General features: G+C 40.3%; 1 protein-coding gene across 9 annotated transcripts in view; it reads right to left on the reverse strand.

Moving 5' to 3' along the window:
- Window positions 1-27,492, reverse strand: part of FGGY (FGGY carbohydrate kinase domain containing) — a 447,226-nt gene that overhangs the window by 377,018 nt on the left and 42,716 nt on the right. For 7 of the 9 annotated variants that reach the window (XR_748250.2, XM_010365749.2, XM_010365751.2 and 4 more), the window contains 2 exons: window positions 25,024-25,135; window positions 19,185-19,336 (listed from right to left, as the gene is read on the reverse strand). Coding sequence is in view for 7 of the 9 variants with exons in the window: in XM_010365749.2 (XP_010364051.2) it covers window positions 19,185-19,336; window positions 25,024-25,135 (264 nt within the window). In the remaining 2 variants the exon portion in view is untranslated. Of the gene's footprint in view, window positions 1-19,184; window positions 19,337-25,023; window positions 25,136-27,492 lie in introns of those variants that run through there. The other 2 variants (XM_030942915.1, XM_030942918.1) reach the window with 2 other exon arrangements.

Below are 27,492 nucleotides of genomic sequence, written 5' to 3' on the forward strand. Positions count from 1 at the left end.
TCATCTCCTAACACCTTCCATTCGGTTCTCACCTCTTTTGCTTTCCCAAATACATTACTCTGTTTCAGCTGGTATCTCTATTTGAATTGACTTTCCCATCTTCTCCCCTTAGCAAACCTCTGCCTTTGATTCAAATTCAGCTCAGATGTTTTCTGTGAATCTGTCCATCCCATGCTGTATCCTAATTATTCATTCATATACCTAAATCTACCTCGAAATGACAAACTTCTGAAGGGCAAGAGCCAGGTCTAACTTATGAAAAAAAATGCAGAGTTTCCGGAGATATAAGAAAACCTAAAGCCAGGTCCATTCGAGAGAAAGATATACACAAAGGAAGAGATAATTAATAAGATGATATATGACAATAACGTAATTAGCCTGATACCAAGGTTTGATGAGTCAGCCTCATAACGTTATTGTAATATTTTGTGTGTGGCCATATATCTGCTTCTAATGAGTAATCACAGACAGGGCTCAGAGGAGGGAAAGGGTTTGGGACCTGGGGAGGCTAGAAAAGGCTTCCGGGGAGAGATGCAAGCAGAGGCCCAAAGGTCAAGTGGAATAAATATTTATGTCACTGCCAAGAAAGATCCAAGAAACAAAAATCTGAATAGACAAGACACATTACCCCCATTAGATGAGGATTTGTTTAACGGTAACATCATAGAATTTATTTGTAAAATGAAATAATTCCATTATATAATTTATTTAATTTTCAAAAACTGGATTTACATGCATCCCTTTCCCCCTCTTTCCTCCCCCTGGAGGGCTTTGCTCTTCTTGTACGAAAAGAAAAACTTACAATCCACACTAGAGTTGACTTCCCAACCATAAAATATGTTATCATTTTAATGAAAACTGATCATATTTAGCAAAGCTGACTCTACCCAGGAGTGTGACACCACTGTACATATTAGGAAAACAAGGCTGTAGTAGATGGGGGTCTAAGAACTTTGGAGTCTGGCAGACCTGATTTTGGTTACCATTCTCACCATTTAACAGCTGTGTAGCTTTAGGCAAATTAATTTATTTAAGCCCAAGTTTCCTCAAAGCTACATTCCCAGCATCTTCCCCCAAGGATGCTGTGAGAATTAAATGAAATAATATAAAGTGCCTGATAAGTCAACAAGATTCACTCTTCTGCTACTGAGCTTCACAGTTTTCAAAGCACTTGGACATGCATGATCTCATCTGACCTGTGTAATTCTTCAAGGCAGGGAAGGCAAGGAGTCAGAAAACTATGCTTGCAGATTATGAACCTAAAGCCCAGGAAGGGACCAAGATTATCTCCAGGTCCCACACAACGGGTAAATGGAAAGTCAGACCAAAATTTGCATTGCTAATGCCCAGCCCAACGTTTGAGTTCAGTCATCTGCCTCTCTAAAACATAATATAATGCAGAAGTGCATTTCTTATTGGAGGAGATGAGAGAGATGCCACAGTGATCTGGATCAAACAATGCCTTGTGGGTGGTACTATCTATGGGAGAGAGGGAGACAGCCCTAATAGGAAGAGAAAGCTTTGGAAAGGGTGAACAGGTCTTGGAGCAGACATGAAAGAAAGTCAAAGACTGGGACCAGCAGAGGGATGAGGAAGTCTTCCTCAACATCTCACTCTCCTGGACCTTCTCATGCCCTTCTCATCAGTGCTTTTCTGTCTTCTACATGGGCTCCTTTTCTTTAGCTGCTCTTTAAATGTTGATGCTCCCCAGGGATCTTACCTCATCCAAATGTTCTTCTCACTGTTTCCATGCTCTCCAAGAAATATCAGTCAGTACTGTGACTCTAACCAACTACACGCTGAATAACATGCCAAATCTCAAACTCCAATTCAAACTCTCCTTTGAGACATGTCTCCTGGATGTCCCACTGCACCTCCAACTCAACACGTCCAAGACAGAATCTGCTATCTTCCCCCAAGTGTGTTCCTCCTCCTTGATTTCCAATGCCAGTTGATCCAGTTACCAAAGGAGTCATCTTCTGCCTCTTCTCTTGTTCCTTACATTCAATCACCATTCTAATTTCAACTCCCAATTAATTCACGAAGAGGTGCCCACTTCATCACCCTGTATTAGGGTTCTTCAGAGAAACAGAAGCAATAGCGTGTATATGGCTGTGTGCGTACACATTTAGGACTCAACTCTGGTGTCCCTACTCAATGAAATCACCCATGACCTCCCTATGCTGAGTTAGATGCTCTTATGCTAGGCCCTTATAGTACCCTGTGAATATCCCTATCACTGCATTTCCCATCATCTGTTCATTTGTCTGTCTCTCTCACTACACTGAAAGCTCCTCAAAGGCAAGAGCGATGTTTTTTATTAAATATCTCTACTCCTAGGACATAGCATTGTGTCTGATCTATAGATGATGAGTCATGTTAGCTAATGAATGAATAAATGAATGAATGAGCAGACATGTATAAGCCAAATGAAAGTCTGCAGAAATAAAAGTAAGGAATGAATGGATAAATGAATGAGGTTGTGAATAAAAACTGTCCCAGTTTCTCTTCTTTCATTCAAGCTAATGGCTTTTCTCAGTCTGTTTCAGAGCAGAGATATAGTCTAGGCAAGTCAGACTGCCAGGAAGATAAATTTCTCCTCTCAGGGTGAGCAGGTCCTTTGGAGAAGTTTCATTTTAATTGGAAAATGGATTCATTCACTTCCTGGCTTGGACTCCCAGGTCAGTGCAGCAACACTGAATGGCTGCCAAGTACCAATAGAGCGGGGGCTGCAGTGGGGAGAGTGCTCCATCAAATGTTGAGCGCTCTGGGACACCTGAGGATAACCTGGCATCCGTTCCAAGCTGGCTCACACAGGTGCCCCTTCTTCTTTCTTCCCAAATGTCCTTCAACCCAAACTTAATCATCTCCAACCCGTAAAGGACACGTGTACTTTACTGTTCCAACTGGCAATTTCTTTGGAGCCTATTTGGGTATGTGCATCCTTACTTGTTCATTTACACCACTGTTGCCGAGTTCCACTGTGATTTCCTGCCGGGCACGGACAAAGGCCACAACTCAAAAGTTCCTTCACAACTCAAGTAGTAGAATAAGATCACAATTTAAACTCTTCCTTATGATGGATCCCTAACAGTCCAACCTCACAGAAAATATTTCTAGGAACATTTCTTGCATGTTTTGCCACAGGTCCTGGAAGAGGGCACTGGTTCTTTGTGATAGTTCCCAGCTTCCTCTTTAGCCTCATCTCTCAACACCTTCACCTGTCAGCATCTCTGCAGTCCCTGATTCTCCAAACAGACTGGTCCAGAGCCAGAATGTAAGAGTGAATATCCTGGCTCTAGTACTTTGTAGCTATGTGGCCTTGAGCAAGCTACTCAACTACTCTTTATCTCAATTTCCTCATTCTATAAAAATTACTGAGGACAATAATAGCGCCTATGCCATAGGGTTGATGGGGGATCAAATGAACAAATATATGTAATCTATTTACAGCACCTAGGACATAGTCAGCACTTTTTACTTATGATTGTTTTTATTATTACTTAGAATGTCACTTTCACTACATCTTTCCCTCTTCAGGAAAGAGTAGGTGCTTTAGAGTCTGACACACCTTAGTCCAAATGTTGGTTCTCCTACTTATTGGTGGTGTTATTTCTGACTAGCGGTCACCTAATGTCTATGAGTCTCACTTCGTTCTTTTGCAGCAACGTTTAACTCAAAGATTGTTAGCCGAATTCAATTCAGTGAGATTATACGTGTTCATGTGCCCATCCTAGTATACTCCTAGTAAACCTTAGTTTCCTCTGCAATCCTTGTTCTTTTCAAATTATGTGTGGGCCTGTCTCTTCTACTAGACTCTTAGCTCTTTTTTAGGAAAGAACTATAATTTGTTCATCTATTTCCCTAGAATTAGCATCAAATAACTATTTTTCAAGTAAAATATTTCTTGATTGTGCAAAAAATGGTCTGTCAGTCCTGGTTGTGGCCAACTATGTGCTAGGTATGCTCAAAGAAGATGAAAGGCAGGAATATACTTCCAATCCTCAGGTTAGTTACCAGCTAGGTGGAACAAAGAATCTATGCATATGAAACATGCAGGAAGAATGTATAAATAGCACAGAATAATTCAAGTTCTAAAATATATTAATTTATAAACTATGGATTCTATATGATCACGAAGGAGACAGTGCTGTGGGAAGGAGGTAAGTAAGGGGGTTACTTAGGAGGCAGTGTCAGATCTGCATGTAGAGGGAAGGCAAAGACTGAGGAAGATGGGATGGAGGTCAGTCCACATTGAGGCAACGGCCTGAGTAAAAGTGCAGGGAGAAGCATCAGCAGCATCCATGGCCATGGAGAAGGAACCATGAGAAGGTCAGTCTGAGAGACCTGTGTTGAGAAGTAGTAAGAGGTAAATCTCGTTTATATTAGATACTTGGGACAGAAGAATGGGAGCCACCATCAGTCCTTGTGTGGAGAGTGTTTTGTGAACAGTTTTAGGAATGTTAGGACAGCAATAACCTAGTGGGAAGCCCAGAGGAGAGAAGAAATAAGAGGCAGGAGGATGTATCCCTGTATACATTTCTGATACAGATGGAGGAGAAAGGGCAGAGCAAATGGAAAGAATGGAAAACGGAGACAAAAGAAGAAGCATAGGAAAGAAAATGAAACAAGAAAAATTAAATAGGAGAAAGAGGAGGAAAATAAAGACAAAAGCAAAAGATGAACAAAGAGAATGGGGTGAAGAAAAAGAACAGCTTAAACATGAGATGTGAATAAAATGTGTGGGAAACAACAGCAGGACCATGACAATGTCCGCAGCAAGACAAAGCATCGAGAAGGGAGGGCAGAAACCAGCCGTGTTCGTGGTCTGCACACTGTCTTTCCTCTAGATGAATGAAGTCATGGCTGATGTCACTGCCTCTGAGTCACACACCACCCCTCACCACCCAAGAGAGGTGGAAAGGGCCCTGTCTAGTATTCAGTCCCACCCTCTTGGACAAGTGGGGTTAATTCACTGCTTTATTCTCACGCACACTGTCTAGTTTTGAGACAACTGAAACGAGGAGAGCTGCTCTGTCTGCCCAGGGAGGACGTGAGTGCTCAAAGCTCAACTTCTACGCAGTTCTCAGGTCCAGGTCCTTGAGATAGAAGAGTCGGGAAAAGTGTCTGGCCTTTCTCTGATTGTGGCTAAGGCGAACTGGCTCCATCCCATGAGGTCCCCCTTCAGCCCCGCAAAAAATCCTGTAATTAATAGCACGGAATATATGAGAGAGACTTAAAGGAACTTTTGACGGACTCACAGAGCTTCTTGCAGTCTAAGCTCTCACCATACTGTATTTGCAGCCCCACAGAGATCTCATTTCCGCAGACTGCCACCAGACTACCTTTCACACTGTCTCACCTCAACTGCTTATTACCCAGTTCCAATTCATCCACTGGCCCACAACCTACATATTACCTCCCCATGCCCCTCGATCCTAACTGGGCTGTATTTCTAGAGTAACCTGAGTTCCCATTGGACTAATACTGTACTGTGACTTTATCTCTTATCTCCTTTCTAGAATACGAGCATCTGGGAATAACGACTGTTTTCTTTACTACTATATTCCAATATTTAACAAAGTATCTGGAACAAAACCAATTTTCAATAAATATTTGCTGAATGAATGAATGTCCTTGAACAACTCTGGCAGGAACTTGTTAGCACCACAATATTTTTATTTCCAAAACACACACCCATTTTTACAGCCATCATTCTGAGAACTTCGTGAAGGACACCCCTGTAAGGTATTAATAATAATGCAAGTGGAACTGCCCTGGAAGCATTTGCTCAGGGGGTCCTCGGGATGGATTCACTGTCTCCACCTCCTCTGCTCTCCTAAGCTTTGATTTCTGAGCTACTGTAGAAACAGCACAGGCTGGAGTTAGATCTGAGCTGGGCCCCAGCTTTAGCCACTCAGTAGCTGCATGAGGTACGTGTCTCTCAGACTGTTCCCACCCACTAAAACAGGAATAATACCCTCTTCCCAAGTCGTCCGGACGATTAAAAAGCACCATTTTAAAAATTGCCTACCCTTCAAACAATGTGAATTCCTTTTCCCTTCACTCTTAGATTTCTTACCTGCCTCTAAAGGTAAGTATATGAAAAATAGACCTTACTAATTTTCTTTCCAAAAATCAACTTTTTCTATCACTATCATCTGAAAATCTATCACTACCACCCACATTCTACAATTTACCAAATACCTTCTGATACATAACACTACATCAACACAATTTTTTAGACAGAAAACTAAGGCCCATAAATGAACTGAATTGCCCAGATGATGCAGATAATAGGTAGAAAGCCTGGGGGAAAGCCCTGGCCACTTGAACTCCAAACTCAGTACTCCTTCACCACTCTCCAGCTGCTGCTTCCCAGGACATGGGAGGTGCTCAATAAATACTTACACAGTGATTCACTCTCTCTCTCAGGTCCGTGGGCTTGACTGTGACCCCCATCCAAAGCCAAGCCACACAGTCTCATGCCAAGACAACTGCAGTAGGCTTTATTCTAGTCCCTGGTTCTCTTCTCATCTCTCTCAGGTTCACAGGATGCCAGTGCTGAAGGAGAGTTTCAGGGCTTACACGCACCAGTTGTTCCCAAATGCCAGAACAGGGACTGGTGATAGTCCAGGACCAATAATTTTCACTAATCAGTGGTGAAACAATAATAATAATAATAAAAATGATAGAAAAATAAAGTCCTTATTATTAATAAAATTATGAATAATTAATCAGTGACATGACAGAGAGATTGTATTTCCTAATTGCTTGTTTTGCTTTGCTTGGGTAAGCATCAATACTCTACACATGTAGCATTACAGAGAAAAAAATGTACGTCCATGCCACGGTTCAGACCCTTTAGCAAAGCCACAATGAGAAACAGAGGCCAGGTAGGATACAGCCACTTAGGCAGCTCTCTAATTTCCTCTGAATATTCCCTCACTTTGCATTTTTGAGCCAAAAGCCACTGATCATTGAGATTATATGCCTAGAAGCTACACTGATGTAGTTTTTCCAGGGGGCATAGGCATGGGTATTGACAGGGCCACAGAGTTGAGATCAGGCGTCTTTTTATTACTGAACACTCACAGGTTTATCTAACCCATGGCCTCTCTATATAGGGAGGATTCAGAGAGACAAGAGCCTTTATAGGAATCCAGAGTGGTCATGCTGGATGAACAGACAAGCCTCCAGGGAAGTCTTAACTATGTCAGCACTTCCAGGATCCCTGGGTTCAGAAGAGGTAAGGAACTCATTCCATCACTTAGTCACTCTTTCTCATTACAAATACGTCAGGGGAATGCAAAGAAGAGGACAAAGCCTGCCCTTGGAGAGGTAGCTATAATGTCCTGGGGCACAAACAAAAGAGGCTCTGGGTCAGAGTTTGCGTAGTGGTGGGAAACAGATCTCACCCAGTCTCAAGTATGATTCTTTCATTTTGAGTCTAACTTTGAACAGCTAAACTTTTAATAACTTTGATAATGTTTTATTCTAGAGTTCATATTTGCCTTAAAAATTTATGCCAAACAAATGTGTTATCTGGGATTTTTAACTTAAACCATCAGAAGTGGCTTTCTCTAATCAAAGTGAAGTAGTAATAATAAAAATGATAGAAAAATAAAGCCATTATTAAGAAAATAGTGAATAATTAATCAGTAAAATGAGAGCGCTTTTATTTTCTAATTGCTTGCTTTGCTTTACTTAGGTAAGCTCCAATGATGTCTTATCTGTAGACAGGGGTACCTGTGTGATAACGGCTGGTGTCTCACCAGCTCACCTTTACAATAATTTTTCAAATTCATTTCTTAGAGTCAGAAACCTAGGTTTGTATTCCAACACTGCCAGAGGTAATAGAGTTGATAAGTGGCCATCTACTTAATTCCCTCCATTCCCAATTTCTTCATCTGCAAAGCAAGTGATAACATCTACCTCATAGGATTTTCATAAGAATAAATGGGATAGAAGATTTAAAAGCACACAGTGGATATTTAATAAAGTCTAGTACAGGTGTTGACCATGTATGCAGATAGCAATAAAACAAAGTCAATATCTTAACTAAAATGTATTTAATATTTCAGAAATGTAAATAACTTTTAATATTTCAAAATGCTTTCCCAAGTGTAACGATCTCCCAACTTATTCCAAAAATGTAAGCTGGATAGAGGAACAGAGAGATGGTAACAACATAAGTCATAAAGCAAGGACAGTAAATGTCCATGGCAAGCTCTAGGTGATGGCTCTGAGTATTCACTGTAAAATGTTTTCAACTTTTCTGTAGGTTTGAAATTTTGATAATAAAACATGGCGGGCAGGCGGGGGGAGGGGGCGGCAGTAATGGCTTTCACAGCCTCTCGCTCTTGGTACTAGATATGGGAACTCCTTGAGATAAAGGGTGAGCTTGGCTTCCTCCTTTCCTCACCATCACCAGGCACAGTACTTTGTACATAGCAGTTACCAGACAAAAGTTTGTTTCACTTATTAAATAAATATATCCCTACAATAACAGAACAATTATTGTCATTTTGGATAACCAGAAAAAAGAAGGTAAAACCAGCCCAGGTGTTCAGAGAAATGATATTTACTTACTCCTCCAAAAGACTAACATTTTGCATCTCTTTGGACTTCTAGCCTGCTACCTTCCTTGCCTCAGTGGACATCCATTGACTCCGAGCCTCTAGATTTCCAAGCTGATAGTTTACATGCTATAAGTTACTACATTACAACACACATTAAATGCATTGTCTCTTTCAGTGTTGTTTCTATAAAGACAGTATTTTCCTCCAGTAAGTGTGACTTACATTTTAGCCACTGTGAGAAACGAATTTTGTTCAATTTTTGATTGACACAGAATCATACCATGCAGGCATAAGGCAAGCCTAACTTCACAGTCCTTCCTCACATCTCTCTGGTTACACTAATGACTCCTAGAGGCGGTCAACATCCCTGCAGAGCCGTCAAGAAGACTGGCAGCAGGTAAGCCAGGCATGTGGTCTTCAGTACTACAGTCACATGGTTGGCTCCTGGCTGGCCAGGGGACATGAATTCATTTAGTAAATGTTTATTGAGTATTTTTTCAATGCCAAACACAGTGTTTGGTTCTGGGGATATAAAACAGTAAGGTATGAAGAGACAGATTTTTTCCCTACTTTTATGGAGCTGAAAATCCACCAACCCAAATGAGGAAGAAAAATGGTACAGCAGAAACACACACACACACACACACACACACATACATACATACACACACACACCAGAATTTAGAGCCAAAAGGACCTTCATTAAGATCCAACGGCCTTCATTTGGCTCCAGTTTAAGCCCAAAGGACCTTCACCAAGATTTGATACCTGTAGAGAAGTCATTTCATCTCTTTGAGGCTTGTCTTCATCTGTAATATGTGAGAAGTAGTAATATTTATCCCACAAGGTCATGTAATAGATCATATAAAGGAAATATTTATGAAAGTCTGCCATAGCCATAAAGTCAAATTTTTAAAAGTATTATAATAATAGCTGACATTTATTAAATGTTATAAGATATCTGGCCAAGAACTTTTTTTCTTTCGTCTGCCTTTTAAAAATTACTTTGCTGGACTATAAAACTAAAAGAATGCAACACATATTTGGTATAAATCAAATATGCAAATACAGGATAATAAGGAAGGGATTCACTGTCCAGGTAGATGAAGGCAAGCCATCAGCCTCAACATTCTGTGTATTTAGTTACAAGTCCAGTACCCACCCTGGAGAGAAAATCCATAACACACGCCCTAACAGCAGCTGACAATACTGTCTGCATTCCTTAAAGGCTGGGAGGAATCTGGACCAATATACAGGGCCCTGGTATAAACATTCTAAAGAGAGTCTTTTTGATTGAGAAGATGAGTCTTGGATTCTCCTGAGGAGGGAAGGGAGCAACTTAAAGGGGTATCCATTACAGGAGTCCAAAGACACAGTGGAGAGGCCCAGAGGAGTTACTGTCTCAGTCTAGAGCCTTCATTTTGCCTACAAAATAAGCTGTGACTCAGGTAACAGGACTGCAGCCAAGGGGTGGCTCTAGGATGGAAAGGAACAGTAATGCTCAAATCTCATTTTCCACAGTGAGGAAGAGAAAATTAACTTATGTCGGGCATGCAGTGAAACTTTAGTTTGGAATGAAATGATTGGACAAACGCACCCAGCATTCAAAAATGGCATGAGATGGTTTAGTAAGTTCATCCACTCATTCATCCACCCATCAAAATATATACTAAGTTATTAATGTCAGAATTTAAACAGTGCTCTAGAGGCTAGGGACACTGGGATAAATAAAGCACAATGTAATGCAATTAAATTCTAGGGTAGAGATAAGCATAGAATGCCACAGGGGACAGAGGGTAGGACCCTAAATCAACACTAAGTCAAGGAAGGCTTCCTGGAGGAAGTGAAGGCTGGGTTTTGAACTATTATTAAAAGTTTTCCTGGTGAAGGAAGAAATTACTATAAGTTTGCCAGGCAGAAGGAAAAACCTGAGCAAAGACCCAGAGGTGTGAGAGAACACGGGCATGGAATCATGAGAGCCCTGGACCAAGAAATTTGCCATCTAGAATGCCTTTCCATTTCTCTAAGCGCTTGCTAGAGGAAAAGTAATGATAGATTCCTTGAATACATTCCCACACCTAAGTCTCAAATTCAAGTGCTCAGAGGGGTAGGACTGAAAAAGGAAATGAGTGCAGCAGGCTGGGTGGGGACTGCTGCAAAATGAAGAATGCTGACCCCTTCTAAAGAAGGCGGCCTCTATTCAGCTCCAGCCGATCCCTTTCGCATGCAAGTGTGGACCCTGTATTACCAGGTTCTTTCATTATTTATTCAGGAAAATAAATAATCTGAATTTTCAGATAAAATTTCTCAATTTTTAAATATTGGAACTAATTTAAAATTGTTTATTTTTTTTCCAAGCACATGGTAGGTCAAACTAAAGCTGTCTGGGGACCAGATCCAGCCAGTGGTCTGCCAGCCTATAGCCCTGGCAAGTGGGAAGAAATGAGTGCCCTTTAAAAGCAGGCAGTAAGAGGCAATAGTTAGAGCCCAGGAGCTGGAGGCAGACTGGACTAGGTGAGAATCTGGGCTCTACAACTTACCTCTGTGTAGCTTTGGGGATGCTACTTAAGTCCTCTGAGTCTTGGCTTCCTCATACTGCCATACAGATACAGTAAAACAGCATGCTGTTATACTATGTCACTAAAGGGCAGGGATGAAATTCCCCCTGTGAAATCCCTAGCATGGTGCTTTTTAGGAAAATAAGCCCAAAAAGAAAAAAAAAAAATCCCTTGCTCAATAATGAAGTGTTGTCAACCAGAAAGGTTAGCTATGACTACAAGCTTTGAATGGAAAATTACTATGTAATAAAAGCATGAGCATTGTGCTAAAACAGTAGCAAACTATTCCAACCATGGAGAGTGTACCAGTATTAATGGTTTTTTGTGTGTATACGGCCAGTCTTTTTTTCTGTACTGATAGTTTCTTAAAACAAATGTATTTATAAGACTGTTCATTAGTCTTCTAACTTTTCTTCCCTTTAACACTACAGTATGAACTTTGTTGTTGCTATACAAATATTTACTATCTACCTAGCACATATGCCAGAATGATTTTTTCAAAGTCATAAAACATATTGCGTCACACCCATGTTTAAAACCCATCAACCATTTCCCACTGTTCTTGGAATAAAACCCAAACTCCTGCCCCTGGCCTCAAGGCTGTGCATGTGGCAGCCCTTGCCCACTTCGCCAAACCCCCTCCTACGCCTCTGTGCCTTGCTCATACCCTCCCGGCCCAGCTGACCTCCTCTGCTGATCTCATGAGGTGCTTTCCTCCCCCGCAGTGAATCTGTTGCTCCTCCTTCCTATCTCATCATTCAGGTCAAACAAAAACTCCCAAGAGAGGCCCACACTAGCCATGCCAAATCTGTTCATCTGTGTTTTTCCTTCATAGCATTTTCCAGAAAACAAAATCACTTTGTGTCTATTTTCTGCCTCTCTACACTAGACTCTTAAGTTCCCAGAAGCCTACCCCAGGGCCCTTGTCCCACTCATTCATCTTGGCATCCCTAGTGCCCAGCACAGTGCCTCTCACACAGGAGACACTCAATATTTCTTAAATGAAACAATGAAGCTACTGACCATTGTTCACAGCCTCAGATCCTCCCAAAGCCATCACCCACAAATGTCTTCCCTACACTAGTTTATGCAAAGCCTGCAAAGCAAATGCTGGAAGAGGCAGTAGAGCAAAATGGTGATGAGCCCATACACTGGATGTGAAATGCCAAACTTCAAATCCCAGCCTTGCCGCTTATTAGCTGAGTGACCTTGGACAAGTTGCTTAAAGTCTCTGTGGCTGTTTCCTCATCTGTAAAAGACAATAATTAGGCCAGGCACAGTGGCTCACACCTGTAATCCCAGCATTCTGGGAGGCCGAGGAGGGTGGATCACTTGAACTCAGGAGTTTGAGACCAGCCTGGGCAACACGGCAAAACCCCATCTCTACAAAAAAATACACAAATTAGCTGGGTATGGTGGCGTGTGCCTGTAGTCCCAGTTACTCAGGAGGCTGGGGTGGGAGAGCCACTCAAGCCTGGGAGGCAAAGGTTCCAATGAGCCAAGATTGTGCGACTGTACTCCAATCTGGGTGACAGAGCAAGACCCTATCTCAATAAAAAAAAAAAAAAAAAAAAGAAAGAAAGAAAAAGAAAAGAAAAAGACAATAATTATAGGGTAACTGTGAGAAATAAATGAATTATCATGGGTAAAATGCTTAGAAAAGTACTAGATGTATTAATAAGCACTGCATACACTTTAGCTCTTATTTTCATCTATTTTCTTGTTCTGCTCTTACTGCTTGGTTGCTCTGTACCTTTATTCTTTAACTAGACTGTAATTTCTTGGTGGTAGAGACCACTTCTGGATTCCCACACTGAAAGTGCACAGGTTCCCATAAGGTAGCAGATGGGGGAACAGAGCTAATGGTGCAGCTCTTGACATGGGTTTGCTTACATAGTATGAGACCACAAGTAAGTTATTTACCACTTTGAGCTTCATCTGGTAAAATAAAAAGAGATAATATCTGTCCCACAGACTGGTGTAAAGATTAAATAAAATAACTCTTGTGAAGTAAAAACATTCTGGGGCTGGTGGCATTGGTAAATGTTAAGGGAAACAAGTAGAAGGTACTCAGGTAAGTTAATCATCTTCACAGTTCGAAGTTGGCTGCCTTTGGCATAGGTATTACACATGGTCACATAGGATGTAGGTGATTCAAATAAATGAATGACTGAAAATATGCTCTGTGCTCTTCTATTCTCTATTTTCTATGATTGTCTCTAGAAACCTTGATGATGGTTTCTAGAATTTTCCTGAATAAAACAGGAAAAAACATATCACTCATTATGACCAGCCCCATGAAACAAGATATTTTAGTCTTTAAAATTATCTCAGTTAGTGATAGGATGTTACTGAAATGCACATCAGTAGAAACAAGCACTTTTAAACACAATGATAATAAAAATAAAGTACTACTGGAATGTCTATTACATAAGCCACTTTACAAATATCTCACTAACTCATAACTCTACAAGACTAATACTATTGTCCTCATTTTATAGCTCAGCACACTGAGACTCAGAGAAGTTGATTTTAGCTTGTCCAAGATCCCACAATTGGTAAGTGGTACAGAAAGATTTAAATGCAAGTGTGTTTGGCTCCAAATCCTATACTTTTTTGCACACATTTGTGTTATATCTCCTAAAGTTCCTCAATATCTTGTATTAGTGCTACTGCTAAGACCTGATGAACACAGTTGAATAGTAATTAGACAGTAACTAAGAAAGACTAGTTTCTACCATACTGCCATCTATTTAAATGGTGACATTTCAAGGAAAGAAACTTATATTGTCTATCTTTCATGAAGTTTCAAGATTAGACCAAGATAGAGAAAAGATGTTATTATATCATCAACAAGAGTGACAAAATAAGGCCAAATAAGGTTTTAAAAATTAGCTTTGGCCAGCCTCTCCTGTTACAGAAAGAACTAGAAGAACCAGGTTTCCCTGACCTGCAGCAGGGTTTTCTTTTCAGCAGTTCCTACTGCAAAGCACTCAAGTGGCAGCTTCCACAGCTAGCAGGAAGTTATCAAGCCACCTCTCTAGCCATCCAAACCCCCAGGTTCCCCCAAAGAATCTACCAATTGGAGAATCATTTCCTCATTTTCCCAGGATGTTATCAGGAAGACAGAAGCACAGGGGCACGGACAAGGGAGACAGAAGCAGCAGGTATATTTCCTGAACCCATCAACAAAATCCTGTGACATTACAGACAGTTGGTTCTGAACTTTGGAATAAGCAAGGAAAATCTCAAACTATAAAATCATTAGCTTTCTGCTCTGCTGACAATGGCAAAAGGGGAAATGAGTTAAAAGACAGCTTGGAAGATCTCCATGTAGCCCCTACAAGTCATGTTAATTCTCTCCCATTAACATTGAGCTGTCAGGATCCACATCAGCTCACCAATTCTCTTGACCTTCCTCAGTCTGCACCTTGTTACCCTACAATGTTTCATGTTTATAAAGATAGGAGACCCCAGCAGCTCAAGCCTGACAGAACTTAATTTACATTTGGCCTTCATTAAGATGAGCGTCAGAATCATTGAGACCAAATGGAAAAGCCAGACTGCTGGGGGTTATGAAAAATTCAAATGGCATTTTTCCTTTTATCTGACAATTCTTATTAAGGAGACAAATGTCAACCTGAAACACATAAACTTTAAATGAAAAGGACATGATTAAATTCCATATTTGCAGGACTAGGACCCAGGTGACTTTGCCCAAGAGCTATGGTGGTCCTAGTACATCTCAAGACAGATAAAACCCCAAATTCTACCCAACTCCCTCTGACATCTGACTCTAGGCAAAGGACAAGGAGAAGATAAATGACAGCAATAACAAATGAGTGGTCAGCTCTGACTCCTCCACCTGACTCACTCCTCACAGCCAATCAGTCTCAATGTCCTATTGATATTATCCTCTAAAAATTTCTAGGACCCATCTCCTTCCAACTCACAGTGCCTAATTCAGGTCTCATTAGTTCTCCCATGGAGTACTGCAACAGCCCCTTATTGAGTTACGGAGTCATTCAAATTATTCAGAAAATATGTACTGAGTACCTACTATGCACCAGCCATTTGGTTAGGGACCGAGACATAGCAAAGAACAAGGTGGATATGATCTCTATCCTCCTGCAGATTACAATGGTTGGAGCAAGCATTACATAAATCACCACAAAAACTGACATAGCACTATAATTTATGAAAGATATAATGAAGTAAAATTAAGAGTGTAGTAACAAGAGACTCTGATGTATTTCACGGTCAGGAAAGGGTTTTTAAGAGAGCAAAAATAAAACTGAAACCTAAATGATGAGGAAGAATCAGCGGTGAGCAGAGGGAAGAATACTGTGGGTGAAAGACTCAGCATTGTCAAGACAGGGGTCAGCAAACTTTTCATCTGTTGGTCCAGATAGTACATATATATTCTGCCCTGTAGGCCATATAGTCTCTGTCTCAACTACTCAACTGTCACTGTAATGTGAAAACAGACATAAACAACACATAAATGGATGAGTGTGGCTGTGTTCCAATCAAACTTTACTTATGGCCGTTAACATTTTAATTTCCTATTATTTTCATAAGTCACAAAATATCATTCTTTTGATTCTTTCTTAACCACTTGAAAATGTAAAACCATTTACATTTTCTCAAGCCATCAAATAATAAGCAGTAGGCCAGATGTGGCCTGGGTGCCATAGTCTGCCAACCTCTAGCCAAGACTCATGTAGCAAAGAACTCTAAGTGGATCCCTGTGGATGGGATATAGTGAGCTAGGAGGTAAAAGACAATGAGTGAGGAGAGAGGAGGAGGTAAAAATGACATCACGCACCATTTTGTAGTCCATGTTTCAGTTTCTGGAATTTATCTAATAAAGCAATGCAAAGCCATCAGAGTGCTATCATCAGAAGAATGAGAAAACTCTAGTTCTTACCTCCCCACACACATTTTCTCACCCTAATCCAATCTCCGCATGTCTGCCAGTTACCTAAGCCCGCCCCTCCCTTGCTTAACAATCATCAACCAATCCCTATCACCAATTAAGCCCTTAAAAAGCCGAACTCAGACTATTTACCTGGCCTCATCTCCTGCTATGCTTGCTGAAGCACCCCAGCTCATGCCCTGGGACTCACCTACCATATCACAGATGAATCACAGTCTCTCTTCAGAATGTCCTTCCTATCTTCTCTGCTAGGCAAAACCTCCACTCATATCTTGAGGTTCCTGTCAAACTATTGCCTCTAGGAAGCAAATCCTTTTTCCCAAAGCACTTTGTATATTGCTATATCACAGTGCATAGTATATTTGACGGCTCTGTTTTCATCTCATTCCTGCATCCACCCCATTCCTTATGCTCCCCCACCACTATCCCTAGTGGACTCTGTGCTGCTCAATGGTAAGATTGAGTCCCTATTGTCCCCATGTCCCCAGTGCCTATCGCACTTGCTGGTTCATAGTTGAGCTCAGTACAGACTTCAAGAATTAAAGAATGAAGAAAGAGTAAAAACATGACAGCTTGATAAACTTAGAACACAGAATCTCATGTTTTTATTCTGAATGTGCACTCAAGCAGCTCTACTGAAGCTATCAAACTTCCCTGTGTCTCCCATCATAGCATTAAAAACAAAGGTACCATTCCCTGACTCCGCACAAGTGGATGCTTTTCAGCGTAGGGGAACAGAGCTTTTGGAATTAAAAGTGGTTTCACAAGTTCCCAGCCCAGTAACATTAGCATCACCTGTGAACTTGTGTTAGCAATACAAATTCTCCAATTTTCAGTCCCTATCCCAGGGCTACTGAATCAGAAACTACAGGTCAGCAAGATCTCCAGGTGATTCATTTATACATTAAAGTCTGAGAAGCACTATAGCCCTCCTGGTCAGGCTTTAAGAAAATGCTAAAACTGACTTAGAAATCTCTTTAATTTTGATTTTGCAACCACATTAAAGCCAAAGGAATTCTCAGCAAGAATTCCTGTACATGCTTACCAAAACATACCCACACTGGAGGCTTACTCAGAAAATTCTGAAAGAAAATTGAATTTTTAAAATAAATTAATAGAAGATGCTCTCAGAGGGTCACAAACATTGCCATGTAATCTAGATATTAACTATTTCCTATGGGATTTACTTAGTGCAGTTTTATCTCAAGTGCGAGACGGTAAGAATACTGAGAGGTTCGTGCCAGATATGCATTTAGATCTCCTGGGATAGAGGCTAGAGCTGGCCATGTGGCACGTGCTCTAGAAGGCCCTGACACTGAACCAACGACCCTCTGCCCAATCCTCTTTGCTTAACTCAGTATAACTCTTCTTTCTATGTTGCTAAAAAAGGTGATATATCCAATCCAAACCTGTTGATAGAGCAACAAGTTTAGGCCAAGTTGAAGAAGACCACTGCCATCATTCCTGGTCCTACCCCAAGAGCCAGGCTTCATGGAGGGATTTTACTACTGCATGACATGATGGAATAAGCTGAGATTTGGGGCCCAGCAAACATGGATTTAAATTCTGGCTTGATCACCTGTTTGGGAAAGCCTCCTCAGGATCAGTTTCCCATGCTATCTACCAGGCAGAGATTGTTAGGATTAAAATCAACTAATGCTTATACAACTCAAAGCAGGGTACGGGGCAGTGCAGAACAGTTCTTTATTCAAATACTGTGTTTCAGCATATATCCGAGTCAGGTTTTCAAACTGGTTAATACAACTCTCCCACTTTACAGATGAAAAAAAGTGAGGTCTGAGATAAGAAGTGCTTTGACCAAAGCATACAATTGTTGACAGTAGAGTCAGAATTAGATTCTTGAAAACTCCTGACTCCCAAGAAACTCTGTCAAACTTTTAGCAACCACAGAAGCCTTTATGTAGATTAAAACCTACAAAACAGCTCAATATCTGAAACAGCTAAGAAGCCAAGCCTGCTTTGATTGCTGAAGCCCTTCTTTCCTACTACTCTCCTGCCCCATGATGGCAATCCTTAGGCACCTTCTCAGCACCCTAAGCTCTCCCCATCTCCATTCACAATCTGAGTAATAGATGACTCAGCCCACCTGAAATCTCAGAGCCAGTAAATGAATCACAGGTCATGCCCATTAGATGGATTCTCTATTTCTCCAGACCACCTAGAGGTTTTCAAGTCCTTGAGGTTCCCGAAGGACTTGAACTTTCTCACACATCCATCTCTAATGGGAACCATTAAGCTGACATCACCATTCTCCACACTTCATAAAGGAGTCCTCACAGCTGGAAATGGAAACCACCTGCAAGTGCTTTGACCAGAGATTGCCATATCATTTAAGGATGAGAAACTCGAGTGCAGGTGGGATGAGAAAGGGGCAGCCTAAGATGTCAATAAGGCCAAATATTAATAAGTTGGGGCTAAAAGTGTACAGACTAGGAAGGTCCTGATCAGAAGATATGGACTTAAATCCCACCTCTGCTGCTTTCTCACTGGAATGGTAATTAATCTCTCTGAACTCCAGTAGAATACCGGGTATTAAAAGAATTGATTTTGGATGACTGGGCACAGTGGCTCACACCTATAATCACATCACTTTTGCAGGATCACATAAGGCCAGGAGTTTGAAATCAGCCTAGCCAACACAGTGAGACTAAGTATCCACAAAAGAAACATTTTAAAATTTGAAAAAACCATTTTGGAATCAGCCAGTGTTAGGTTCAAATTCTGGTTCTGTCACATATTTTTCACTTTGAGTGAGTTGTTTTATCTCTATGAACATTCGTTTTCTTGTCTACAAAACAGACACCCTAAAGTAAACACCACACATAAAAACACTTCATAGGGCTGTTGGCCTTCAAAGAGATAACGTGTACAATACTTGTCACAGTGCCTGGTATGAGTCAGGCACATAAAAACAGGTGTGATTTAACTGCACTGTAATCAATCAAATGGGATCAACGTTCCTCCTAGTTGCTGGGAAAAAATCAAATGGAACAGATTTTAGCAGGGTGCCTGGTACATACAGATCCACAATAAAAGGGGTCCTCTACTATTGTTGGTATCTTCTCTTAGACTCTATGCACTCACCTCTTTCAGCCACAGAAGCTTCGGGGCCTGCATTTCCACAGACATCACCCCCCCGACGTACTGGAGGACGCTGTGCTTGGTCTCGTTGATCCTATTGACCTGACTGACTGCTCGATGGTCCAGCCACATGATGACATTTCGATGGGAATCCTCTAGCAGAAACGAGAGGGAGATGCAGATAGACACACATTCTCTTCCTTCTAATTCAAGGAAACAATTATGGATTCCCAAGACCAAAGTGCTATGTACTTTCTATGATTTTATGTATCAAGAAGGAGCAAAATGAAAGGACACCAGCAAGGCTGATGAACGCACTGTCCCCAGGCCTGGGATCTCCCCTCCAGTCATGTGTTCTCTGACCATAACCTTAGAATAAACGTCTACATTAAAAGCCGAAAAAAAATCTACCAATTAATTATATTATCCAGTATTCTCTCTCAACTTCTTCTCTTCCTTTCTTATCCCTTCTGTTCTAGAAAAACTTTTCTGGGTATACATTCGGGAAAGGCATCTATGAAATAAGACTACAGCAATACTTTCTCTTTTTAAGATCTGTCTCCTTTAAATATGGATAAATACTTTGATGGTATAATACCTCTAATAGCTACACAATGGCATTTAACTGCTTATAATCCCACTTTTTCTGGTCAGTTTAATTAAAATTAGTTCATTTTGGTGTTTTTTTCCCTCATTTGGTTGGTTGGTTTGTTGGCGTGGGAAGTTCATCGGTTTTGGAATTAGGCTGATCTAACGGGGAATGCTAGTTACAGATGAAGGCATAGTTACAGATGAAGATATATAATTCAGGAAGTTATTAAACAAAAGATAATGCATATAAAGCATATGGCAAGTACTTCTCAGAAAGCAGGCCCTCAGGAGGAGTAAATCGTAAGGAAGAGAATTTAAAACCAGCTGGAAAAGGAGCACTGCCCTTCATATCCTGCCTTTACCATCCTGTAGTCCACACAGTAACTCCATATCTCTCTCCCTAGCCTCTGTTAATTCATCCTGTACCAATGAGCAAGCCAGAAATCCTTTAACAGCCCTCTGACGCCTCTGATGGCAAAATGTGCAGAACAGCAATGAATATACCTGGGAGATTTTTAGGGCAAAGAGAAAAGAAACCCAGCAGTTACCAAGCCAGGTATTATATTTTCACACATTATTTTATTTAATGGCAAAGTAACTGCAGCACTACATATCTTGCTAAAACAAACAAACAAAAAAATCCAATGTAAGAAGATACCTAAATAAGGTCATGGGCATAACAAGGCAGGGGTTCAGTTGCTGGTTTGCCTAACTGGAAAGATCTCGCCTCCCACGAAAGTTCCACAAACCATAATACTAATACTTTGAAAATAATAAAGAGTACATGTGACCTCCCACAGGAATGTCAAAGAATTTTTTGTAAACAGAATTGTTCTACTATCTAACAGAAGTGCTCAAAGCTCTGGTTCTCAAACCTAGTTGCACATTAGCATTGCCTTGATAACTTTTAAAAATACTGATGTCCAGCTCCTATTCCAGAACCATCAATAAATCACGATGTGGGTGTGTATACATGCATACACCTGCAATGTGTGTGTGGGTGGGTGAGTGTTGAAGGGGACAATATCGGTATTGTTTCTTAAGTACTATACAGAACAAATCTACAGCTACTTTAAGGTAAAAATACCTGTTGCTAAACTTCTGCCTATAGTGAAGACAGACCAATCAGCTAGTACTGCCTAGTACTAGCATAAAGATGCTCTCAAAATGCAGTCAGAACAATACAGTGAAAATTGTACAGAATCAATACTGCATTAGAATTAATAATTTATAATTTTCATTTTAGATAAAAACTGAGAAGTTAATTTTTTTTTCAGCTGTCATGGAAAACCACAAGTAAATCAACTGAAAGTTAATTTAATCTTTTACTGAGCATCTACTACATGCCAAGCACAGTGTTGGATGCTAGGATATCAAGAAGAATGTGCCACGGTTCTGCCCTTAAGCAGCATATGTTTGCATGGAGAAAGAGTCTATATTGTGTGTTGACTACCAGACATGGGAATGTGGAAGAGGAGCAAAGAGTAGGCTCTAGTTAGCTGAGCCTGGAGCTGCACAGAAAGCTTCCAAAAGGCAGGAAAGTGTTTATTTAATTCTTCAAATGACTAGCCACTGGCTTCGCAGGTGAAGAAAGAGTGAGAAAGAGGTTCTACACAATGAGGCTGCATGGGAAACAGAACACAGACCCACGAAAATGTCGTCGTTTAAGAGAATTGGAGGTAAAGCAAAATTTGAGCTCCCTCACTTTACCTAAGGGCAGATTATTATTCATCCATATATTCACTTAATTAATACCTTGCTAAAATACATGTTTATGTTCACAGAATGTGTTGCAGGCATACCTGAGGGGAAAAATTATTATGAATCAGCAAAAAAAATCTAAATATTAGGTATCTGTTGCACAGAGGAGACTAGGTCATAACTCCCTCTCCAGCCCCAATTATCACCCTTTGTTCCTCTCCCTCCCAAGAGCTCCTACGGCTGAGATGACACAATCAGGGTGAGGCTCTGAATTCAGTCAGTGGCAGGGGTAGGAAGCATTCAGCAACTGTGCTGCTGTCCAGTCCAGGGGCTGTTCAGATCTTTTAAGGAAGAAGAGTCAAACAAGGAAAGGCAAACAATGAGACTATTTTATCATATAGTAATGCTGTATTTTCTTAAACTATTGTACTTAATTTATTTGTTTGTAATTTTTTGGTTAACATCTAAAGATGGCAATACTTTTGCTGGTCTTATGGGTTTGGTTTTAGGTTATCTGCATGATTAGGGTTATCTGGAATCTTCCTGACCCCACTCTCTGCTCCTCACAATTACTCCCATTAGCCAATCAAGAGTTGGTGGCTGCCATGCAGGTAGGAGTCTCTAAAGAACCTTCAAACCACCTTTATAATTCTAATTTCATTTTCTTGCACAGGATAATCCATTTCAGATAAAAGATCTAACCTTAATACAATCTGTTGAAAGGCAAGAAACTGACGAGGGCGCCTGCAGCTGGATGCAGTTGATGAATGGGTACACTTTAACCTTTTAGGTGGAATAAAGTTATTTCAACACTTATAATTAGAGTGGGAACCTAGTTACCTTTTTTTTTTTTTTTTTTTTTTTTTTGAGGCGGAGTCTCGCTCTGTCGCCCGGACTGGAGTGCAGTGGCCGGATCTCAGCTCACTGCAAGCTCCGCCTCTCGGGTTTACGCCATTCTCCTGCCTCAGCCTCCCGAGTAGCTGGGACTACAGGCGCCCGCCACCTCGCCCGGCTAGTTTTTTGTATTTTCAGTAGAGACGAGGTTTCACTGTGTTAGCCAGAATGGTCTCGATCTCCTGACCTCGTGATCCGCCCGTCTCGGCCTCCCAAAGTGCTGGGATTACAGGCTTGAGCCACCGTAGTTACCTTTTTAATAGAGGATTTGTTAACAGGAGGCCATTCTACCTACAATGAAAAAAATATATAGCATCCAAAGAGGGTACATATTTAAGCAAATTTAACAAGGAACTATCTTCTTCCACTTCAAGTGTTCTGTTCCTAATATTTTAATTCTCTGTTAATCTGTGCCCAGTGATTCTCTACATACTAGACTTACTAAGAGAACTTTTTTAAAAAGTCAACGCCCTAGCTCCACCTCAAGTCAAGTGAATACAAATCTTGAGGGTAGGGCTCATGAATTGTCAATTTTTAAAAAGATCTCCAGTTGATACTAATGCACAGCCAGAGTAAAAATAAATAAATAAACATGTATTTTAGATCAGATGATACAAAATCCTTGAAGCAGGACTCTTAGTATCTAAAGTCCCACCCCAAATCAGGCTCTCTAACATACCTCTTGTGCTTTATGGAACCAAGTTCCCTCTAACTCTGCCCCCAACGCCACCCCACTCGTGCCAATTGCTCTCCAAGCTTTTAACTTCTGGGACGTGACTTCTGGCCTCCACACTCTGCCTCTAAATCTCACTATCAGCAGTAAGAGACATCTGATCTATGGCATCCCCAACAATCACCTGACCTTTACTTAAATAAAGCCCATAAAAGACACACTGACAGCCTCCCAAAACGGCCAGGTCTGTGGCTGGCCACATCTTGTAATTACTGAATGCTTGCTGCTGCAGAGCTGAGGTTTGCTCTACCCATTTTTGGTCTCTGCTTTCTGAAGTGGCTCAGAATGAGGCTGCCCTGTCCTAGGCCAGAACAGTGCCAACTGGGCCAATGAATAGCCACCAAGAACAAGAACCATCCTGATTCATCTTTGAAGCCCCAGCATTTGCTAAGACAGGGCTTGGCATATAGGAGGTGTTAATAAATGTCGCAAGAAGAGGGAAAAAAGTGTGTGTGTGTGTGTGTGTGTGTGTGTGTGTGTGTGTGTGTGTGCAGAAAACGGTCATCATTACCACTGTGCTCTAATCATTCATCTATTTGCATCCATTTTCAGCACATAGTGATTATGATTATTTATAGTGATCACTTATAGTGAAAAGGGATGCAAATAGATGATCATTTATAGTCCTTATAATTATAATAATCACTATTTCATACATTAGGTCCATAGTAGTGACCGGAATATTCTCTTAAAAAATTCATCATCTGATGGAAGAAACTTTTCTGAGCATTTTAAGTATCAGTCTCTCACTAAATTCTCACAGCAAAGCGACTGATTCATTATTCAAATTCTTTCAGAGAAGAAAACTGAGAAACACAGTTAAGTGGCTTGCCCAAGGTGTCACAGCTCAGCAATGGCAGAGCTACAATCAGAGTCCCCGCCTAACTCTAATTCCACTGTGTACCAATGTACCCTACTACCTCATAGCCAACAGTTAAGAAAGATGCTGCTGCAACAGTGTCCAGAACCAAGTGTTCTCAAACAGAATCTAGCCCCAAATATGTTTGCAATGGCTATCTTGGCAACAGCCGACTGACAATGCCTAGCGCTGGCCCCTCCCTTCAGATGGAGCATGCAATTTCCAGTGCAATGCAGCCTCCACTGCTCCCTAATGTCTTCTGCTCATGACAAGGTTAAATATCAGTTGAAACTTATCTTCACACATGTGCAGTGGTTTTTCTCAAGCGTGGCCTATTACTCATTTTACATTACCCATCTGACTAATATATTAATTATTACATTAATGTATTAGTAGACTTTTGGGTTTGTAACCCCAGTACCAGCGTTATTGGCTAAAATTTCCCAAAAGGGAAAACCTTATCTGCTGTGAAAAATCTCTGATGGTGGACCCAAGTGGCATTTTACGTTTGAAACAGCTCATTTCTGTACTCACAAGTGTCTGTTAGGACAACATCATTTCATGTGAATGTCTTTTGGTCTGGCTATTGAAAATAGAGAGGCCATCTGCTTCTAGCTTCTGTTTGTCACATGGCCCTGTCTACCATGTTCCATTTCCTTTCAAAGGACTTGGCTCATCCACTCAGATAAGCATGGAATAGGAACGTCGTATACAAAGAAACTGCAAGCAGTGACACTCTCTTCCCAGAAAACATCAAAACCACCTGTGTGTTTCAAGGTTACTTACTACTAGCTAACAATCTCATGTCCTTCCTTTACCATGTTCTGCACTGTGGCTCTTGAGTTTCATAAAGCCAAGTCCCCCTAATCAGCCTCAACACCAACCCACTCATACCAACTGCTCTCCAAGCTCTTGACTTCTGCAACATGATCTGTGTCACTTCACTCTACCTCTAAATTTCACTATCAGCAGCAAGAGATGCCTGCCCTCCTGTTCCACCTGGGCCCATTGGATTAATCAGGCAAGTCTCCCACCACTGGGAAAAGGAAGAGACGTGGTCTTACCTTCATGGTTGACCGGTAATGGGCGAAACTGCTTATCCAAAACAACCAGAGAACACGTGGCATCAAACCCAAGTCCTCGAATTTGGTTTAAATCAATCCCTTGTACAACTTTCTGTTTTAAAAACAAACAGAAACATAAATTACAATACCAGGGTCTTAAAAGATTGAAAACAGTTACAACTACAAGGAAGGATAGAATAGAAAAAAATCTTTACAACATAAAACAGATAACAGTATCACTATAATACCAAAAGATCCTATAAATAAGAAAAAAAGAACCAAACTAATTGGAAATTAAGGCCAGGCATGGCAGCTCACACCTGTAATCCCAGCACTTCAGGAGGCCAAAGTGGGCAGATCACAAGGTCAGAGTTCGAGACCAGCCCGGCCAACATGGTGAAAACCTGTCTCTACTAAAAATACAAAAATTACCCAGGCATGGTGGTGTGTGCCTGTAATCCCAGCTACTTGGGAAGCTGAGGCAGAATTGCTTGAACCTGGGAGACGGAGGTTGCAGCGAGCCGAGATCACACCATTGTACTTCAGCCTGGGCAACAAGAGTGAAACTCCAACTCAAAAAAATAAAATAAAATAAAAATAAAAATAATTGGAAATTAATCAAAGGAATAAAATGTCACTTCATAAAATAAAAAGAAATGGTCAAAGAGCATATGAGAAGATTCCCAACTCCAATTAGATAAGTACAAACAAAAAGATACCAAACTGTTTGCTTTTCATATTGGCAAAAACATGAAAGATTAATAGTACAGGCTATCACTTAAATGCTTATGATCAAAAGCATTTCAGATTTCAGAATTTGTCAGATTTTGGAATATTTATACATAACATAATGAGATATCTTGAGGATGAAATCCAAGTCTAAACACAAAATTCATTTATGTTTCATATATACCTTACACACATAGCCTGAAGGTAATTTTATACAATATGTTTAATAATTTTGTACATGAAACAAAATGTATGTACACTGAATCATCAGAAAACAAACACACTACTATCTCAGACATCCATGTGTGGCGTCACAATGCCACTCAAAAAGTTTTGAATTATGGTGCATTTTAGTTTCACAGTAGGGTTGCTTAACCTGTATATGGTAGTAGCAATATATGCAGAAGTAGACCTTCTTGGAAATTATTCTAACAATGTAATTATTGAGAACAAAGTTTGGAGAATAATTTGACATTTATTAAAATTAAAAATGTACGTATCTTACTAGCAAAAGTAACTAAAGTTATATATAGAAGGCTAGCTTCAGCACTGCTCAGACTGTATTTAAAAAGTGAAAAAACTATTTTTTATTAAATAAATTATGGCATGTTTGTAAAATGAAATACTATACAGATTTTTTTTCAAAAGAGGTAGAGAGGCAACTTCTGGGTGTAGTGGTGTGAAGAAGTCAAAAAATCCTCTTAGCAAGCTAAAACTAATAAACTGGACAAAATCATCAAAAACCACCATTTGGGGGTTATGGAAATTGGCCAAAGCCATGTGAAAAATTGAGAAGCTTTTTTTAAAAAAAAAAAAAAAATCAAATTTGTGCTTAAAACATTCCCACAAAAAGTCAAACTACTACAGGTTCAAATGCTTCACTGGGGAATTCTATCAAACATTTAAGGAAGAGATGGTACCAATCCTACACAAACTTGTCTAAAATACAGTGAAGAAGGGGAAACTTTCCAACAAATATTACATAGCCAGTATTACCCTGATACCAAAGTCAAGCAAATATATAAGAAAAGGACACTACAGACTAATATTTATCATGAACACAGTAAAAATCCTTAACAAAATATTAACAAACCAAATCTTGCAGCATGTAAAACTTGCCTTTATATACCATGACTATGTGGAGTCATCCCAGGAATGCAAGAGTGGTTTAATATCAATTAATGAATTAATGGAATATGCACATTAACAGAACAAAGTACAAACACCAAATGATCATCTCAACAGATGCAGAAAAAAGAACCCCCACACTCCAAACATAACACTCCATAAACCAGACATAGAAGAGAACTTACACAACCTGATAAGGAGCGTCTACAAAACCCACAGTTAATATCGTACTTAATGGTAACATGAATGCTTTTCCCCATCAGAAATGAAGCAAGGATATTCACTTTCACCACTTCTATTCAACCTTATATTTGAGCTTCTAGCCATTGCAATAAAGCGAGAAAAGTAAATTAAAAGCATACAGATTAGAAAAGAAGTTAAAGTGTCTTTCTTTGCAGATGACGTGATCTCATATGCAGAAAATCCTAAAGAATCTATAAACTAAAAAAATTACTAGAACTAATAAGCAATTGTAGTAAGATAATAGCATGCAAGACTAACATATAAATATCAACTGGATTTCTACTTAACAGCAACTAAGAGATCAAAAATAAAATTGAGAAAATAATCCCATTCACAATAGCATCAAAAAGTGAAATACTCAGTATGATG

This window comes from Rhinopithecus roxellana, chromosome 12 (assembly GCF_007565055.1).
Source record: "Rhinopithecus roxellana isolate Shanxi Qingling chromosome 12, ASM756505v1, whole genome shotgun sequence".
NCBI lineage: Eukaryota > Metazoa > Chordata > Mammalia > Primates > Cercopithecidae > Rhinopithecus > Rhinopithecus roxellana.